This window comes from Gallinula chloropus (genome assembly GCF_964237585.1).
Source record: "Gallinula chloropus genome assembly, chromosome: 5".
Lineage (NCBI taxonomy): Eukaryota > Metazoa > Chordata > Aves > Gruiformes > Rallidae > Gallinula > Gallinula chloropus.
In genome coordinates this window covers 59,226,884-59,246,750 of record NC_140090.1, presented here as the reverse complement: position 1 = coordinate 59,246,750, position 19,867 = coordinate 59,226,884, and the positions used below count along the sequence as shown (strand labels likewise).

At 42.2% G+C, this 19,867-nt stretch overlaps 1 protein-coding gene across 1 annotated transcript in view; it reads left to right on the top strand.

Moving 5' to 3' along the window:
- Positions 1-2,667: 2,667 nt before the first annotated feature.
- Positions 2,668-19,867, top strand: part of VCL (vinculin) — a gene marked incomplete at its 5' end in the record, with an annotated part of 52,651 nt that continues 35,451 nt past the window's right edge. Inside the window, 3 exons of the mRNA XM_084264606.1 lie at positions 2,668-2,835; positions 3,370-3,486; positions 19,518-19,588. Of these exons, the coding sequence (XP_084120732.1) occupies positions 2,668-2,835; positions 3,370-3,486; positions 19,518-19,588 (356 nt within the window). The remainder of the gene's footprint in view (positions 2,836-3,369; positions 3,487-19,517; positions 19,589-19,867) is intronic.

Genomic DNA, 19,867 nt, shown 5'->3' with positions numbered 1-19,867 from the left:
TTATTTTGCCTGTAGTAACTATATCTATTACAGCCATGAAGACAGCCTTTTATAACAATCAGACAATATTTTTTCCCTAGAACATATGCATGCACATGCACATTTCAGCCAGAAGTCAGCATATAAGATCCTAGACTTAAAGAAACTATTTTTAATGAGAAAACTTAGCCTATGTGCAAGTCCCACAAATGAATACACGGTTTATTAGGTTTGCATACTTCCACAAAAAGGAATGTAGCAGATTATTAGTTCATAACATCAACTAATTGCTTTTTGTAATTCCCAGCTGCTGCACATTAGTATGCAGAAGGATTTTTATGTGTGCTCATTATTACTGACATAGTATGCTAAAGAGGCACTGCTGGGAATGCATAGACTTGAAATGATAAGTACACGCTATAGAGCCAATACCTAACAACAGAAAATACTCTTACAATGCATAGTTAAAGTAACTTAATAGACTCATTATTGATGAAAGCTGATATTTTAGTTACATTTGAATGCCAGTTACATAATTTGATTATCTGTTATCAAGCCCACAGGTATAGCTCTTTCCAAGCAAAACTGGATTGTACAACATGGAATTAGTTGTCAGATTTCTATCATAACAGATTAAACAGACATATGTAAACACATTTTCCAGCATACTAAAAGAAAACAACAACAACAAAAACAGAGCTAGAAGCGTTGCTAAGGTTTTCAACCCTGCACAAAACCTGTTTTCCTTACTCTTTAGGCCTACAACTTCTAACTATCTCTGTAGCTCAAACAATGACAACTCCAGTACTAGAAGTTATGATGACAGATCTTTGTGGACACCAGAAGCATTACTCTTATCATTTAATTGCTCTTCCTATACATCCCTGTGTTTGCTAGTAGGACTGGCTGCATTCAAACACTGCACAGAAAGCATACTGTTTGCTCTGAAATCTTTGGGAGTGAAAGCTATTCTGGCAGGAACATTGATTTACAGCTTAAAATAGCAGCTCTAGGACAAATAGAAAAATACCTAGAAGCCAGTAATAATTTTCCAAACCTAATTCTGTGCTCATTTTATCACAGAAAGGAAGAACTACAGACCACAACCCTGTAACCTCTTACTCACATGCTTTATTTTATTAGCGTGAGTACTACCAATGTCACAGGAGACACTGCACAGACAGTGCCAGAGAGCGGGTACCGTAGCACTCGAGATGAGCTCACACCCTAAGTTTTATCCAGGCCAGCAAGGGTATTTGGAGGCCCCAGGCAGCACACTAGAGCCTAGCAAGGCTGTAAGGCGGTGGGTAGCAGACCCCTGACCCTTGGTGGCAGGCCGAGAGCCGACAGAGGCCGGCTGTTCCGTGCTACCGAGCGGCGGGCTTGAGGCACTTGGCCCCCTCCAGAGCGCTACGGAAGGGAGCGCTTCGGGTTACTCTCCGGCTACGGCTTGGAGTCCTTCTCCAAACCCACGACGCTCACTTAAGCGTATTTAAACGAGCTCTCGCGCCCGCGACGCCGTCAATCGCCAGAGGTTGTAAGGGTAAAAACCGCAAGCCGAGATTCACTCTGCCCTTCCCTGGCGCTCTGGGCCCGCCATCGCCTCAACGTCCCGCCACTGCCCGGCACTGACCCCAGGCAGCTCCGACCCACAAGGCTACCCAAGAGCTTTCCCGACGGAGCGCTGCCAGCATAGCGGCTGCTGTCCTGCCGCATCCCCTCTGCCTCGGAGGAGCGGCTGCCGGGGAACGGGACGGCGGGGGCACCCCACCCCCCTCAGGCGGGGCGCGGTCGGAAAGGGGCCTCCGCTGCCTCCCGGCGCTTCACCTCAGGGGGCGGAAGCGGTTGGGACCGCACCCAGGCGCTCTGCGGCGAGTGTGCGCGGAAAGGAAAACAGGTCCGGGACACAGCGTAAGGAGCGCTCCCCGCGGGAAGCCGCCCAAAACGGCGGCTGGGGACCGGGTGAGGGGCGCCGTTTCCCTTCGACCACCCCCTTTCCCAATTACGTCCAGTCACACGCGCCCCACCGGGCGAGTTCCCAGACACAGCCGGTCAAACTTCTGCCGTCTGCGGGGCGTGGGAGAGGCGGGGCACAGGAATCCCACCTCCTCCCCCGCCTCCTTCCCCAGCCGCTATCCCGGCACACCGGCTTTAATCGTTTCCTTATATGGACACCAGAATGTCTGACGTCATCGCAACTCTGGGAAACCAGCGCCCGCGCACCCGAGCCTGGTTAGGAAAGCGGGTGGTGCGGGAAAGGCGGAGGGACGGAGGGAGGAGCTGGAATGCTGATGGACGCGGCCTCCCACCACTGGCAGTGGCGGCCCTGGCTCGGCCATTGGGCAAGGGCGGCCGGGGGGCGGTGAGCCGTGGGAAGGGTAGGTTGTGGCGGTTGAAAAGCCGCCGCCTGGCTGAGGAGCGGTGCCAGTGCGTGGTGGGTGCTGCCGCGGGGGAGCCGGGAGGGCAGCGAGTTCGAGTCCCGCCTCTGCGAGTCTGAACCGGGAGTCGCTTTTCCGGGCGTCTGCACTCCGGCGAGGGCCGCGCGGGGCGTTGCTTTCCTCTCCTTCCTCGTTTTCCTCCCTACGCGGAGGCTGCCGTCCTCTCTGTGGGGCGCCAGCTCAGAGGGACAGAGTTTTCCAGGAGTTTGTGTGGACTTCGGGCCCCGGCCCCCCCCGCCCCGCCGCCACCATGCCCGTCTTCCACACGCGTACCATCGAGAGCATCCTGGAGCCGGTGGCCCAGCAGATTTCCCACCTGGTCATCATGCACGAGGAGGGCGAGGTGGACGGCAAGGCCATTCCGGACCTTACCGCCCCCGTGTCGGCCGTGCAGGCCGCTGTCAGCAACCTGGTGCGGGTGAGTAGCTGCGGCCGGCCCGCCCGCCTTCTCCCTTCCTGCTCACGGGAGTAACTTTGACCGCCGCGGCCAACTTCGGGGTACGGCGGCCGCGGAGCCCGCCCGCCCCGGCCTGTTGCGTACAGGTGCGCCGGGACCCTCCGCGCCGGCCGCGCGACCGGCGCCCCGTAACGGAGTACCTTCCTCGGCCGGGAAGGGGTTAAACGGGGAGGCTTTCTGGACCTCTGCGGCTCCTGTCTGGAAGCCGCCTTCGGCTGTTCCCGCCCCGGCCGGCGAAGGAGCTCGGCGGGCAGCGCTACGGAGCGATGAGTCGTCGGGCACAGGGAGTTGTTCACCGTCGTAACCGCTGAAGGAGTCCGCCGCTTCCTCACCTGAGGAGCACATCACGTTAGAGCGCAGTCGAGTACTGTAACAGTTCCCGCTTACACTGTCCCTTCCACGCAGCGCACCCCGAAACGCCTCACAGGCGTCTCTGACACGCTGTGCGGTTTGCTGCTGTCTTGGAAACTCCTATTTTAAGTGTGTGCGCTGTAGAAAAGCGAAACGCTTATTGGGTGTGAACCTGGCCTAAACAGCCCTCCGCCCCAGAGCAGTCAGGCGTGGGATAGTGATTTTGGTGTTGATGAAGGCTGGCAGTTTATCAGTGCAAGAGTTAGAGGGACAGACCTGTGGTTTCCAGACAAAGTCTGGAGTTGGTTTGTGCTGTCCCCTGTGTAGCTTCGAGCGGGTGTTACTGTTTGCTTGTGGGAAGCTAGAGGTGACTGAAAACCGGCTTGAATCTCTACACTTCTTGAAAGCAGCTGTGCATAGTATGTCTCTTAAAGACCTGAGTATCTGCAATATGGGCACTTCTGTCAGAGAAGTACAAATGGCTGATAGGCTTGAAGTGGTTTTGCTGTATTAGTGCTTTATCAGAAGAATAGCAAAGTGTTGTAAGGCAGAGATGCCTTGGTTGATATAGAAAGCACCGCAATGTTGCGTGCTCCTCTAGTTCACGAAGATTTAACTGGTAAATACTCGCCTTCCACTTCCGTTCAGTTAATTTAGAGATAACGAGTTGAGTTCTGAATGCCAGACATGAGTTGCTCATTTTGGGTGCTGTAAAATTCTTGAGTCTGCTGGCAAGGAATATCACTTGCCACGAATAACTTTACTTTAAAATGAAATAGCTACATACAGTTAAAATATCGTGTCACTGTCAACTGATGCATTAATGCATGTGAGGCTTGTGGGTATAAGCTGTCAAGATGACTAGTGTATGCGATGTGTTTATCGGATTTCTACTGTAGTACTTGCTACTGCTAGAATAACACTCCACTTCTGAGGTTTTTCAGTGTACTCCAGTGCTACTACAACTCTTGGTCCCCAGGACTCCATGGCTTTTATGGGATGTAGTCCCTGAAATACTTGTGTTTCTTGCTGACTTTAGCTGAAACTCTTGTTTTTATGAAGAACAATCAGTCTGCAGTAATGAACTGATGTAATAGGTATATTGGCTGTAAGGGTGTGGAGCCTGGGTGTATGAAATACTTTTCCTTGAAAGGAAGACTTTGGAATAATGTTTTGTCTCTCTGAGGTTAGTGTGTTTTGCCAAGTTATGTGACTACCCCCCTGCCCCCCCTGCTTCTTTTTCAAAAGAAACCTAATCTGATAAGTAGCATTTATTAGACAAATGGAGAAACAGATTTGGTTTCTTTCTGCAGCTTGCTAATGCCAGCTCTTCTTTCATTTTGGGCTGTTTTGGAAGCCTCTGGTTTTCTCTTCTTGCCTGCTAGCTAATTAAAAGGAAAGCCTGATGAATTATTTTTCTGTGTTAATTCACTAAGGGTGAATAGAAGTGATGTAGTCTGAGGTGGTACTTAAAAGGAAGGTGCCCTGATCTAGTAGAATAGTTTTGACTACACTAGGAGAAATACGGTACTGAAGTTTCATTTCAAATCTGAAGTTTTTTCCAGAACATCACCCTGAAGTGTGAAGGTGATCTGTGAAAGCACAGTTTCACAGGAGTGGGAATATTTGTGCATATAGGCTGTTGAATGGGAGCATTCTGATGGCATCACAGCTGACAGGAAAGATTGAATTGTCAGTTGAACCAAGACAGTAATATAACTGCTAGCCCTCTATGTTGCTTGCTCTCTGCCTAGGGTTCCTTCTGTAGTAAGAGTACTGCAAACTGTACGTGGCGGTAGGTACTGACCAGCAGAGAAGTTATCTAGTGATACAAGTTGTCACAGACAGCAGAACCATTCTTTGGCTCCCCAGCCTATAGTAATTACTGCCATGGTTTGGAAGGCACAATATTTAATTTGATGAACTACTGCATCTGTAAGTAACTGCTGGTAGCAGTATGTGAAGTGCTGAGATCCATTCTAGTGCAAGGCCTGGGAGATGTGCTGGGAAATGGTAAGACTAAGCTTAAATGGAGGTTGTACTTGAGAATGCTATATAGCACTGGGTCAAATAGTCATTCATGTTAGAGGTTTTTGCCACTTCCTAAAGTTGTGAGGTCAGCCTCTTAAACTACTACCAGCTGAAGGCCATCCAGTCTAGGCACAACTAAAACCACACTGATTACTCACTAAACAAAAGGGGAAACTCTGACCCAGTACTTAGGCAATGACATGAAGTTTTAAAATGAACCAAACACAATTGGGGAAGAGTTGTATTTTGTGTAACTATAGCAGCTGTCCTATCTTATCCTAGTGGATGAAGAGTTAGAAATCAATTGGTGTGTTCTGGGTGCATGTCCTTGGGCCTCTGGCAAGCGAGAGGTTAACTGTGGTTGCCAGGCTGTGCAGAAAGAACTGTGTATTTTCCCAGGATAGGCTGTGAATTACCTACTGACACCTGTAACCCACCAGCTTGGAAATCACTTGTGTAAATGAATTGTTGAAAATTGCAGCTTGCCTTAACCTTTGTCACTGTTGCAGCAGCAGAAGTAAAATATGTGGCTGAACACTTAGAATGAGGAGAAATGGTCTGTAGTGGAAAGTGGATGGTAAAAGTTTCCTCATCCTTCAGTTTTTTTCTGGTGTAGCTGACTTGCCTGTATCTCAGGATACACAAGAGATGAGTAAGCTTCTGAAGACAGCTTGATGTTGATCTTTTTTCCTTTGTAAGAAAAACTAGCTTGCAACATTTTTGATTATGTATTTATATATCTTGGAGAAGGATGGAGAAGAAAAGCAAAAATGAGACCTTCTTTCCTTTGCAGAATTTAATGCATGGAACAAAATGGCAATCAAGGGATTATAGTAACTTTCTGAATTTTTTTCTTGATGGCAACTTGTCATGCTGGAATACGTATAGATATGCACTTCACCTCTAGTTTATTGTACTGGAGTATCTTTAAGCTGAAAGTAGTGGGTTGTTAGAGCAGCTCATCCGAATGCCTCAAAACTCATAGTGACAAGTGAATGAGAGTACTGGAAGAGCCATGGTGATCTCATGAGAGAGACTTCATTATAGATTTCTAGGTCTTGTCAATGTGTATTGGAGACTTGTGATTCGTGTTAGGAGAGAGTGGTCTTTCAATAATACAATTTTCCTTTTTTTTAATGGTACATTCTACTTCATTGTTGCTGCAATGTCTTTAGAGATAACTTAGAATATTGTGGGAACTGTGGCCATATGCTCTGAGAAAGTGGGTAAAAACCTTTGAGTGTGTGCATGGGAGGGACAGGGAAAAGTGATTAATCAGTCAGAAAGAAACTTTGTAATAACAAAAGCACATCATAAACCTCTTTCTTGCTTTTATCTGTTAGGAATTATCTTTACATAAGTGATAAATCAGCTTCTGATTTGAATGGAATAATGTCTTTGTTCTGTTATTATGTTGGGAGACTTAATTTATACCAGTCTCTTCCATAGGATTTGAAAGGCATCTTGTGTTCTCTGTTCCTTTAAATGTGCATAGAGATGGTGAATTCCTCCATTAGTAATTACATGCAGCTTTCTTGTCGGGTATGAAGCACAAGAATATTATTGTGGAAAGGATAAGCTTAAAGTGGCAGTTAAACCAGAAAAATCTCATGTGCCAACAATATGGTGTATACTACTGCTGTGGAAGACTTAACATGTTTTCTGCAGCTTAAGTGAATTATACCAGTGAGAGAGGAGTTATTGAATCCATATTAAGGGCCAGTAATTAGTAATTTTTTTCTTTTTCCTGGCTTCTTGTAACTTTAGTGTGTTATACACCTTCCCTTTGTGCTTTGAAACATGATCTTTTCTGCCATATAGTGTTATTGAACTGCAAACACAGAGGTCCTCTATAGACTTTAAGAAAACAATGAGCCAAGTAAAATGTGTTTTGATATGCTTTAATTCGTAAACATGTAGCTTCAGAACATTACTATAGTAATCCACAGGTGTTTTCCTCTTGCTAATATAGCTGAGATGGGGATAGATGAAGCTGGTCTTCAAAGGGATTTACGACAGAGGGAACCAAGCAGTCATCTTTAAAATCTGTTGGCAAACATGGTGTTAATGCTAGTAGCTAGAAATTATATCAGAGATCATTAACTGATTGTTGCAAATGCTAGGCTGTGTTTCTTATTTCAAATCTGCTACAAGTATTAAAGACAAATGACACTTCCTTGACAATTACTTTTACTGAATGAGAGAATAGGCCTTGCCTTAAGGACTGCCTGTTTTGATAGTGACTTCTTGTATAGCTAAGTCTAGGGATTTTTTTTATCCCTAGTTCTCTGTTGTTCAGCTTGTATCTGTTGTTCCTAAACTCTTGTTTCTAACCGTGTTATTTTACTAAAGTCTTAGTAGTGTTTTGTGTTTCTTCCACCTCAAATATGAAGGCAAAGTATGCATTATTAGTAATCCATCTTCTGCTGTTTCTCACTCTGAAGAACAACTCTGGCAAACTACACCTCAAGAACCATTGTAATGTAATGTATTTTTTCCTTTAATGACACAAATTATATTGTGTCATTGTATCATTGTGTCACAATGATAATATTCCTGGCACTTATCTTTAAACACTGCAACAGGAGCTCTTATTAAGGAGCATTGTTATCTTTGTAAGTATGCACTGTTATAAGTGCATCCACTAAACTGTGATGTTTAATTGTAGAATTTCTTCCTTAATTTTTATGACATCAGGCAAGAGATTTAACCCCAAATAATATCCATTAGTTGGCGTCTGAAAAATGAACTTGTGTTGATGCATAAAAATACACCACAAGTGGTGATTGCAGCTATCTGCATTTCAGAAGACACTGTGGATATAGGATGACTAGCTGCATGGAGAGATGAAATGATAAAATAAAGGCTGGATCTTCTTTCCAGTTGCAAATATTTCACCAATAAGTATCCCCTTAAAACATGAGCCTAACAGCTCCAAACTGAATTGTCGGGGCGGGATACTCTAAGTGCATAATATTTGGAAGTAGGTTTAGTTTGTCCCTGCAGTAATTACAGGCCCTGGTGTGTTTGTAAGAATTTGGAAAACTGGATAGAGAATCAGTAGAGGACAAACCTACCTTTTCTTTACTTGGTCTAGTAATTCAAGTCTGCTGAGGTATGAGTGCTACTTGCTGCTATCATGAGACTAGAAATATTCTGTGAAAAGGTACTGCACTCAGAAGTAAAGGTACTATTCTAAAGTAAATAATATGCTGATGATTCAGAGCAATTATTTACATTATTCATAATGATCCATGGATAACAATATTGGCTGGTAAGGGCAAAAGGGAAAAAAAAACCCAACCCCAAATCCTTTTAACTCCCAAAGGCTTTTCATAATTACTAACTGCGTTTTAGTAGCTAAAATTTTGCATGATCTACAGAAACAAGTCTGTCCCTCTTTAAATGCTGGAGAGTGTATAAGAAAATAGCTACAGAATTTAACAGCTATAGTCACAGAAATGCCAAAGTAGTTGTATCAGAGGTGGTTATTTCCATAACCCATGAAATTGGGGAACACTTTGGTCTGTACTGCATGTATCATAAGTGTCACCTTAGTGAGGTCACTGTGTGATGGCAAACTGTAATGACTGTTGTGTCTTTTTTGGTGTTGTGTTTTTTAATTTATCATCAAATAATTGCTATATAATGTAAGGAGCCTGTGCATCAAAGTAGGATCCTTATTAAAGGCTGAACCAGGAAAGTTCATATCTGCTTCCTTTGCCTATTCTAGTCTTTCAGTTGTTTTCTGCATATCAGCTCTCTGCTGGAGAGTCTGAAGATACCTCCTGTCAAGCTGGGAAGCTATTAAAAGCTGTCATCTGGAACTTCAGTTATTCCAGCTGAGCTGTGTTCTTTGCTGTCCTGAAGCCTTTTTCTGAGTTTGGAGAGGCTGCAAATTGCAACTGTTCTTGAGGAGGGAAGTATTAATAAAACTTTCTTTTCTTATGCAGGCTTTGTTTTGTTTGCCTGCACAAATACTTCCTGGGAAGGAGCAGAAACAGACTTCAACCAGACTGATAGTCAGTACATGTGACAGCCAGATAACTTGTAAGTTGCAAGAGCTTTTGGGTGGATTTGGTTCTTGGTGACTGCAAATTCAGTGAGGTTTTAAACAAACGTACTTCTCATTTATGAGTAAAACACCCATCTGTGTAGGCAAAGAATGGTTAAACTCTTAATCTCAATTGGATATATTAGTACATAATGGAATGAAACAATTAGTGCTGAGGCTTAGTGGTATGATAGATGACATGTTCAATCTTCCTATATTTAAACTCTGTGGAAACCTCATCAGTTGCTAACATATTCATGTAAACTTGCTTAGGAGAGGCTTGAGTGCGACAGTGTGTGATGTACTGAATGTATTTCTTAAGGGTTATTGCTGTTTAAAAAAAAAAAGCTGCTTCAAATACCTAGTCAGAAGCTACTGAGAAGGCTGTTTTCTTTCGATCAGATTTTTTAAATCTTAATCATGAGCAAAGCTACCAAAAAGTGATTTCGAAAGATGTTTCCCATTGCAGCCTCTGAATGTGCATACATGTGTCTAAATATCCTTCAGTGAAGTCTTCAGAAGCAGACTTGGTTACAGAAAGGTCACAAAACCACTCAATACGTGAAAGACACTTTATTTTCCCATGTGTAAAACCACTTTCTCGAACTTCTGCTTAACTCTTACAAAGTTTTTGGTAAGAGCGCACGCTGGTAAACTGACTAGTGCTTGTTGGGCTACACTAAAAATCACTCTGACAAGCTGAGCTATCTTTGCAACTTTTACAGCATAATATTTGTGCTGAATAACAGATGTAAACAAATGGAGTTTCTCTGGAACTCTGTAGTAGTAGTGAAAAGGTCACTTTTTTTTATTTTGCTTGCCCCGATAGAATAGCAAAAGAAAAATTTGACTGTGAAGAGGTAGTAACTGTTAAACAACTGACTTCACTGTAGCAACGGAAGAGGTATTACTTGATTCTTTGTCACACTTATAAGAAGTTCCCTTTTTCTCAAAAAAAATCAAGGAGTGGGGAGCTGGAACCTCAGTGAATTTAGATGGGTTTCAGGTTGACTTCAGTCTTTCTCTGAGGGGGAGGGTGGGAAGGTAGTAGTGCAACTTTTGTTACTTGTCCTAAGTTAATGCTGGGGAACACCTGCATTCCTTAGTGCTCTGACAGGCACTTGAGCTGTCAGCCCTGCCGCGTTCACACCCCCTGCTGTGCAACAGGATGGGAGGTTTTATTTGTTAATCTCACTTTTTTTGTTGTTTTAATCTTCTCAGTTTGACATCAATGATTTCCATAGAATATGAAGTGCTTTATCTCTCCATTGGAAGCTGATGTCTGGCATAACAGTTTTGCTCTGGCAATTTGGGAGTGGGGGCACCTGGAGTTTCCTGCTATCCAATTACTCAGGATAGCGAAATACTAAAGAGACTTTACTAAATGTTTTGGTGATACTGATAACTGACCTTCTTACTGTGTGCCAGTGGAGAAAGTAAGCTGTGATGGAGTTTGTAGACCTGACAGATCTAGCTTCTGCTTTCACAATTCAATGTTAATTCCTTTCTTCAGACAGGTTTCCTGTTAGCTAGCCTGTATGTCTGTTTAATGTATCATGATGGTTGCTCAGAAGAGTTATTCTCTTCTGTTCCACTGCTTTTAAATTTGGAGCAACTTCCTCAAATAGGACAATGTTGAAGGGAACAAGTGTGGCTTCCTGCTATAGGAGATAACCAGCTTCTAATCAGATTTGGAGCAATACTGCTCTTTTCAGTCACGCTTTTGTAGCAGGTAAAGGAACTTGATCTCTAAATGTATTTAACCTTAGAAAGACTCAAAGGACTTTTCATTAACTTGCTAAACTTAAAGGAATTAAACAGCTAGAAATGGTACCTATAACTTCTCAAAGTGGTAAGTTACATATTATCAAGTGTTGGTGGTACTTAAACTCCACATTAGAAAAAGGATATTATTTGTCAGCATTCTTCTAAAGTGACACAGCAGAGGTCTGCTGTTGTTAGTGCACTGAATAATATTATGTATTTATACAGAGCCTAGCACAGAGCTCTAAAATGTTAACAAATGACAGTGGAGAAAAACCTTCATAAAAACCACTAATGAATGAGAGTGCTCATAAGTGAAGCAATGCTGCCCTTTGTGTGAAGAGGGAAAATCAGTGTTGAGTAGTCTGGTGTTTAGAAGCCAGTACAAATTTGCATATAAAAATGGAAGATCATAAATTTCAGTGTCTGGTTGCCAACCTGCATTTTCAGTTGTTACATTAAAATGCTGTATGTAGTTAACAATACCTGTCAAATTAGCAGTTTTCTCAAAGTAAAATGGTTTTTAGAAGTAACAGATTTTGTAGTTAACTAAATATCAAAGTGAAATTGAGGCATTTATAGTGGATATGTCTTGCATCTGATTGCAAGACATGTTAAACTTGAGAGGAAGAAACTTTTCTACTGTTCTGCATCTGAAACTTGGTTAAGAAGTAAAAAGAAAACTTTTTTCAGCTCCTTTATTTTCTGTGCTAACACGTGGATAAGTGAAATATCAATTTAGTAGTATTGTTGCAGAGACCACCTCCAACTTAGTTTATCCTTCTTATGAAGGAAAAAAACCCAGCCTGGGGAGAAAATCTGTTATTACTTCCGCGAAGCTATAGCTTATGTTGGCTTAGAAATGGTCTGTACAGTACAATATTTGTACATTTCTACTTGAGAAACACAATTTCTCACAGGCCATTGCTGTATCTGGAAAGAAATTGTTCTTCCACTTTATATGATGTATGAACTTCCTATGGTGAGGCTTTCTATTACTTTGCTACCAACACAGCCAAAAAACCCCTATCACAAGTAAACTTTCTAGGTATTTCTACTTCGCTTAACACTTGGAAGGCTGGGGGACAAAATGCATGTCAACCACTGGGGGCAGGGGAGAATAGTCATGGAGGAAAAACTTTTCAATATGCAGCTTTTAGACTGTCAAAGATGATGCAGACCTACCAGCATCATCATTGTGCTTGGCTGGTTCTGTTTTGGACAAGTGTGTGAATTCAGCTTTGATATCATGTGTATTATCTTCTAGTACAGTAGTGATCTGTGTATAAATCTTCAGCAGGTGTTATGTTAAGTGCTTGTGAATTTAGTGGTGATTAAGTACATGGAAATGAACTGGAAGAGCTTTTGAAGTCTGTGTGCTGTTTGGTATGAGGCACTTGCAGGGGATTTTAAGGAAGTAGTAGCTAGCTGCAGCTGTGCATCTGACTTGTAGAGGGCAATTGTATCCTATTTTTTCAGGTGAGTTTTGTATATGCTTAAAAGTCAGAACTGACTTCTGTTACTTGACTGGAGTTACAGTGTCTTAAGGTAATTGTAACTTGGAAGCACTGGTTTAGAAGAAGAAACTCTTCTCTTGAGGAAGAATCTAATTCCTAGGTTATAACAGTATAATTCTCACATAATCAGTATGTACTTTTGTTTCCTTTATGTTAAATTGTGTATCCTGTAATTAGCTAAACTAGCCAAGTCTCAGCTCTGTATGGGTAAACGTTTGTAGACATTAGTAGCATGAATAGAAGTCTTTTGGTACCCAAATGATGTCACTTTCTAGTTTCCATATGGTTCTCATTTCATAGCTGTGTATTTTACTTGGCCAGCAGGATTTCCTAAGCCTCAAGCCAATTGAATTTGTCTTAATCACCAGTGTAGACAGGTAGGTCAGTTTGCTGCTATTAGGGACCAGATGGCTGGAGTGTTCTAATTTACTTATTTCCAGATGACTTCGAAATTGTACCTTGCTATGCCTGGAATGCAGTCTCCAGGGTAATCATGAGTAAACCAGGAGCTGGTAAACAGCTTCCATATTAACTGAAAGGCGAAGAAGATAGGCTCTGATTCAGCAGTCTCTTTTAGGTTCATGCCTGGCTTGAAGCAAAGGTGGTCTTGTTGACGGATGTCACTAATGTATGTGTGTTGTTTGGCATAAACTAGAAGCAGGAAGAGAATTTGGATGCATTTTTTGGGCTTATTTTTCAGTCTCTAATTCCTTTGGCCTTTTCACCAACAGATAAGTAGAAAACCTTACAGCTACTTAAAACAGTGTTAAACATGCTATTGCTAGTGACATACCAATCCTAATCATAATTCAAAGCAAGATGGGAGTGGAATGATGAAGGAACTGGAAACTTGCTTTGTTAAATGTTTCCAAGAGTGTTGGGAGGAAAAATAGTTTTGTGTTTAAAAAAAAGCTGTATTGTACATTGTAAATGACTTCTTTAAGTTTTATTAGATGAGGACTAGATTGTGACAAGTACCCTGTAAACCTGTTCTCATAGATGTTTCTAAAAGCACTTCAAATTGCTTGTCTCTTTTGTTCACAGTTTTGGCTTTACTGGAAGCTGATGAGAATTTTTGCGTGACTTGTGAAATTTAGGTGTGAAGAAGAAATCTCATGATGTTTCTCCAAAGCTGTTTGACTTGCATCTGGAGAAGTTTTAAGCATTGCTACTATACCAGGATGTCTGCAATTCTGTTTTGCTAACATTTACTATGTGGATTATGGTAGCTAAAGGTTGGGCCATGATAAAACAACATTCACTCCAACAACTGTATTTCTTAGAGCTGAGCAAAATAGCTTGAAATACCAACAACTGGATCTGCTTTATACTGTAAATAAAAACAGAACATGGATTGCAATAAAAATGGTGATTGACAACAATGAAGGTAAACAGCTAAGTCCTCTTTGCTTCTATTTTGTTGCCAGAGCACCTTCCCAAAAACTTTCTGTGCGATTTGGCTACAATGGCTGGCTTTACAAAAGGAAAGCTGAACAATTGTAGTAATTATCTAGCCCTTGACACATCTGACCCCACTGAGACCGATTGTCTGAACTCTGTTTGAGATAAAGGACCTACTGTCTAGGCCTTCAGTGTACAAGCCTTGTGGGGAAGGATGAACCCTGAAACATGTAGGGTATGCTGGATACCATTAACTTCAGTCATTTTCTACATAGCGTCACCTGCGAGTAAGATGCCTTGGCCTGTAACCTGAAATCAGAAACTTTTCACAAACACTTAATTGTCTCTGCCCATGCTGTGTTTTAGTCTGGACTGAAATGTAAATCATCTGTGTCACCAAGGAAAAAGCATAAATATGTAACTTCAGCTTGCTTCTAGGTCTGCTTGATGGTTTGTGTACAGCCTTAAAATCTAGGCCAGTTTTGATTTCTTAAAATGCTTTGTGGGTGGAAAAGAGTTGTTTTGAGATGGGTATGCAATGTAGAACCTGCTGTCATAGTTACAGCAAATACTTTAAGCTTAGTTTTTCAAGGCTGACATCTAGAGAGACTGAGGGAGAAGTTGCTGAGAACTTCATGGAACTCTACTGATGTACAAGAAACTTCAGGTGTGAGATTTAACACTTTCATTATGTCACTTCTGGGAAGCTTGGAAAACATGAAAGAATGCATAAAATTAGATATATTAATATGAAATGTTTACAGTAGTATGGTGGCTTAACCCTGGCTGGAGGCCAGATACCCACCAAAGTCATTGTACTGCTCCCCCTTTCAGCTGGAAAGGGGAGAAAATATGTATTGGGAGGCTTAGGAGTTAAGGGCAGGGTAGATGATTCTGTAACCAGCATCATGGGCAAAACAGACTCAACGCAGAATTAAAAAAATCTCAGTTATTACACACACACACAATGAAAAGAGTAAAGAATGACATCTTAAAACACCTCCATCCACCCTGCCCTTCTTTGCAGACTCAACTTTATTCTTGATTTCTTCACACACCACTACCCCCTTCCCCAGTAGCACAGGGGAGGCAGGGGTGGGGGTTTTAGTCAGTTCCTCATGAGTTGTTTCTAAAGCGGGGCAGTGGGGGGGTGAAGATGTGGAACGGATGCATTATTATTATTGTTCATGCACTTCTGCTCCAGCCTGGGGTCCCACCCACAGGAGACTGTCCTCCACAAACTTCTCCAGTGTGAGCCCTTTCCCATGGTGCTTCAGCCCTCGACCAACTGCCCCAGTGTGGGTATCTGCCACAGGGTGCTGACCTTCAGGAGCAGACTGCTCTAGGCTGATCCCCTACAGAGTTGTACGTCCTTCCATCAAGCCTACTGTGTAGACCCCTTTCTCCATGGGCTGCAGGTCTTGCCAGGAGCTTGCTCTACTAGAGGTCACAGTATCTTCCACATGTCCCCCACCTGCTCCAGTGTGGGGTTTATCCCCAGGCTACAGGTGGGATCTCTGCTCTCCATCATCCATGAGCTGCAGGGGAATCTCTTCTCTGGTGCATGCAGTGCCCTCCCCCCCCCACCCCCCCCCCGCTCCCCCCCCCCACTTCTTCACTGATTGTGGTGTTTGCACAGTTTCTTACATCTGTTCTCTACTCTCTGGTGGCAAAAAGTGGCTGATTGGCTTCCCCCCACCCCCCCACCCCCCCCTTAAATATTTTATCACAGAGGTGATACTGCTGTTGCTGATTGGCTCGGCCTTGGTCAGCAGCAGATCTGTCCTTGAGCCTGGCTGGTATTTACTCTAGACATACAGGACGTTTTTAGCAGCTTCTTGTAGAAGCCACCTCTGCACCCTTTCCCCTTCTCCACCAGAACATTGCCAAACAACTACGATAGGTAGAGTTGCTCTTAGAGCATACAGACTAGATCACTTTGTGGTACGTTGTCAAGCAAAACTCTTACCATCACTTCTTTCTTTCTGTGTGTGTTGCCTGGATGATGATGTGGGAATATTTTTAACTCCTTGCTAAAATAACACATGTTTTCCATTAGCTTCCAGAACACTGCAAGAACTAATTCTTCTATGGCTGTCTGTCTTTTTAACTGGGGAAATCATATAAACTGCAAAAAAAATTCCATTTCCAGCAGCTGGCAAGCTGCCAAGTTGATATTGTCATTGTATGCATTCAGAAGAATCTCTTAAACACAACCCCAACACAAAGTGAAATGGAAACCAAATTAAAACTAAACAATTAACTTTGGACTCTAATCTTTATATATAGTGTTTTATATATGTAGCTTCTACTTTCAAACTACTAGAAGTCAAGAGAACTGTAGCTATTACTGGGTGTTTGAATTCATTGTCTGTTTAAACAGGCTATTAAAGAATTACAGAAGCTGAACCTCTTTCCTTCTCTCACTGAACAAGCTGTTTCTATGCTATATCCAGCAAATGAGGAAGCATGGCAAGGGACCTTGGGGATGCTCATGTTGTGTCTTTCCTGCAGTAGAGGCAGGCATGACAAAATGCTGTAAAACTGGTTACAAGGAAAAAATCTCAATCTGATCAGGAAGTTTTCCTCTTGCACTGCATGGATAACATTCGCTGGCAGGAAGCTTAAAATGTACTGATCTCTTATTAATCAGTGGCAGATAAGAGAGCATGAGGCTTACTAGCAAGGTTAAAAGCCAAAAGCAGCAGGAAATCTCAATCTCCTGGTTCTTCAAGGTACATTCCTAGGCAGCATTTCAGTAGCCATATATGCCTTCTGTGTGTCCCGCTTCCTTTGTTTTTAGGCTTGTCAGCTTCATGTTCACTGTTGATAAATAGTAGGGGAGTAGCTCAGCCTTTATCTCAATTCAGGTGATTTGCCTCTGATCTCCCAGAGTATCAAAATGAATATGGAGAGATAGAAGTTGTAACTATGAAACCGTCTTGGTAAGTTTTGCTTGAGAGCTTCCCTTCCTCTGCTGCTTTTTGCAGGGACAGTATTCAAGAAGTTATGGTCTCTTTACTGTGTAACCAGTGCAGTTTCTTTGGAACTATGAGTAATGACTACTTCAGTGTTACTTAAGCAGCAGTTTCTATTCATGGACACTGTTGCTTCCCAGTTTAGAGAAAAGTTTTCTTAGTTAAGAATATCTGAAACCAAGTAGGAGAATCCTTCCTCCCCCCCCCCCCCCCCCCCATCTATGTACTGTTGAACAGAAATAAAATACAGGTTTCCTGGATAATTGTTCTGTATTAGCATGATGGTTGACAAACCTTCTGCCTGAAGTAGGGAAAGTGTAGATACCACATCTTAAGGGGGGGTAGGGGGTCTTCATACCCTTGGTACTGGAGCGTGGAGGACGCAGACATGAATGAATCTCTACCTGTGTTACACTGCAACATCTGAGAACTGCATAGCCTATGTAGAATTCAGTCTGAAGAAACCTGATAGTATTAAAAAGTAAGAAACAAAATTTAAAAATCCCCTTAACCACAAAGCTAAAAAGGGAACCTCATAAAACTCTTCTGGGGTTGTGTTTTTAGTCACAAACGTGGCTTTGTTTCTTTTTATTTTGCCTATTAAGTGGTTTGCAGTGTATGTTTGTTCTTTGCATGGCATCTCTATACCTCGGTTTACAAATGCAAAGACCAACTTCTGTAAAGGTTAATTAATAACTGTTTAAAAATGAAATGCTTTCCTTGGAGCCATGAGGTTTTATATTTAAGCAGTTTCAGTGTGTATATGCTGAACTGGTGCTTAAAATATGATAAAAAGTCCTTTCTTCTAGAATGGTAGGGGACCTTTCTGAGGCTTCATGGAAACTGCCTGAAGTTTTGGGTCTTGTCTGTATGCTCTGTAGTTCTGAGGATATTGGAGGAATGACTATTTCTGCTTTGTGATGGACTTGGATGAGATTATTCAACATAAAATAGCAATAATGTTTGTCAGAATGACCTTCTGATTGAACCACCGCATTCTAAACTTTTTAATGCACTCTTTAAAAACTGTATATTCTAAGAAATGTTATTTTTTTTAAACATACTGAACTACATGCAGATTGGTCCAGGTATGAGAGAAATCTCTAAGGCAATGAGATTTTCTCACAGCGGTTCTTTGGAAATAAAGTATCGCTCTTCATTTTCACTTGGTAACAGCCTTCTGACTGAATGATGTGTAAGCCAAAGGTTCTGCGTATTACTTCTTTCCTGTGTCATCTTTATCACATGTGTGTGCATACAAACATGCAATAAATAGAAAGAATGTGTTTCCTGAGTGTGCTGGACATAACTGGGACAAAGCAGGCTTGCTCTCTGGTGGGTGATGTAACTCTGCCCCAAGAAACGGGGTGTGAGATAAATTTGTAATTGTGCTCCTGAGGAATTGCTGTTCAGGAATCAAAGCCATGCTGCAGTGCTGTGCACTAGGAGGGGTGATGGCTGTTAGTGAGCCTACAACAACTATAAGAGATGAAACATAATGAAATTGAAAACCTCCAACCTTTTCTCTGATCTTCCCTTCATTACATACAAATACTGATGTGACTACTTGAGTCTACTACTAAGATAAAAAAAAGTAGTCTGGGCTGAATCAGTGTTTCAACCACATAAAATACTAGGATCAATGTGTCTCTGTAAAGCCCCTCTGAAAAGGACCAGGCTGGGGAGACAGTTTTTGGCAAGTGGCATAAATTTGCAAGGAAATGGTGCTTCTGGAAGGCTGTACAGCATTAGAATTGGCAAGTGCTGTGCATACTGGCACACTACAACTTCTGTCAAAAACCAGCAGCTGATCAGGGCTTTTCAGGGCTATCTTGTCTAGCTTGAGCAGGCCTGGCAGCTCTTAACACAAAACTAGTGCCTGGGTTAAAGACCTTCTGCTTTGTGATGCCTTTCTGAATAGCTTATTCAGCTGGAAAATATAGTGAACAAAGGAGCTGGAAATATTTTGTCAAGTTGGTGATCTCATAGTCCAGAGAGCCAGCTACTAATTATAAAGACTTCTTTTGTATAACACAAGAACTAGTGTGTAGAAAACTCCAGATCTTACTCTATCTTTTTCTTTTATTAGCTTGTGCGCGATTATTTTTGCCTAAAGGATGGTGTGAATGCGGATGTGGGGTGTGTTCTCAGTAATTAACTACACTTTTCTAATAGACTACATTGAATAGGATTTTTTTTTTAACTTTGAAGTTGATTTCTGACTTGTAGGGATTAGGATGGATGGAAAACTACAGAGTTCAGTGATTATGTTATTACAGCTAAATGCAGCAAACAAATAGTCTTGTTTCTGTAGAGAGTGGGAAGAGGGAAAAGTGCCCCTGATAGTTTAGTGGAGATGTTGGCAGGAAACAACGTATGATTTCTAAAGCATTATACAAACCACAGTATACAGTGGCCTCAAATACACAGCAACAGCAAACCTAGTGAAAGGAATTATTAGTACAAGTCAAACTTGTTATTTTTCTGTTTTCATCTAGGCTTTACAGTGAAATTCTGAATCTTAAGTGTGGATTTTTTCTCCCGCAGGTTGGAAAAGAGACTGTTCAGACAACAGAAGACCAGATCTTGAAAAGGGATATGCCACCAGCATTTATCAAGTAAACTAATTTTATTGTAAACCTTCTATTGTGAATACAGGAAACCTGTACTACTGATAGATCACTTATTTGTGCTGTACAGGTTAGAAAATACTTGTGTTTTTTAATAGTTCTCTGGGGTCTTGAGGCTGACCTTTGTCAGGAAAGACCTGTCTGCCAGCAGTAGCTTTTCCTGTTACATTCTATATTTACAGGTACACATCTAGGGTATTTCTTACTTTAAAAAAAAAAAAAAGTCAGAGTAATAATGGTACTTACCTATCTGCTTTTGTAGTTTTT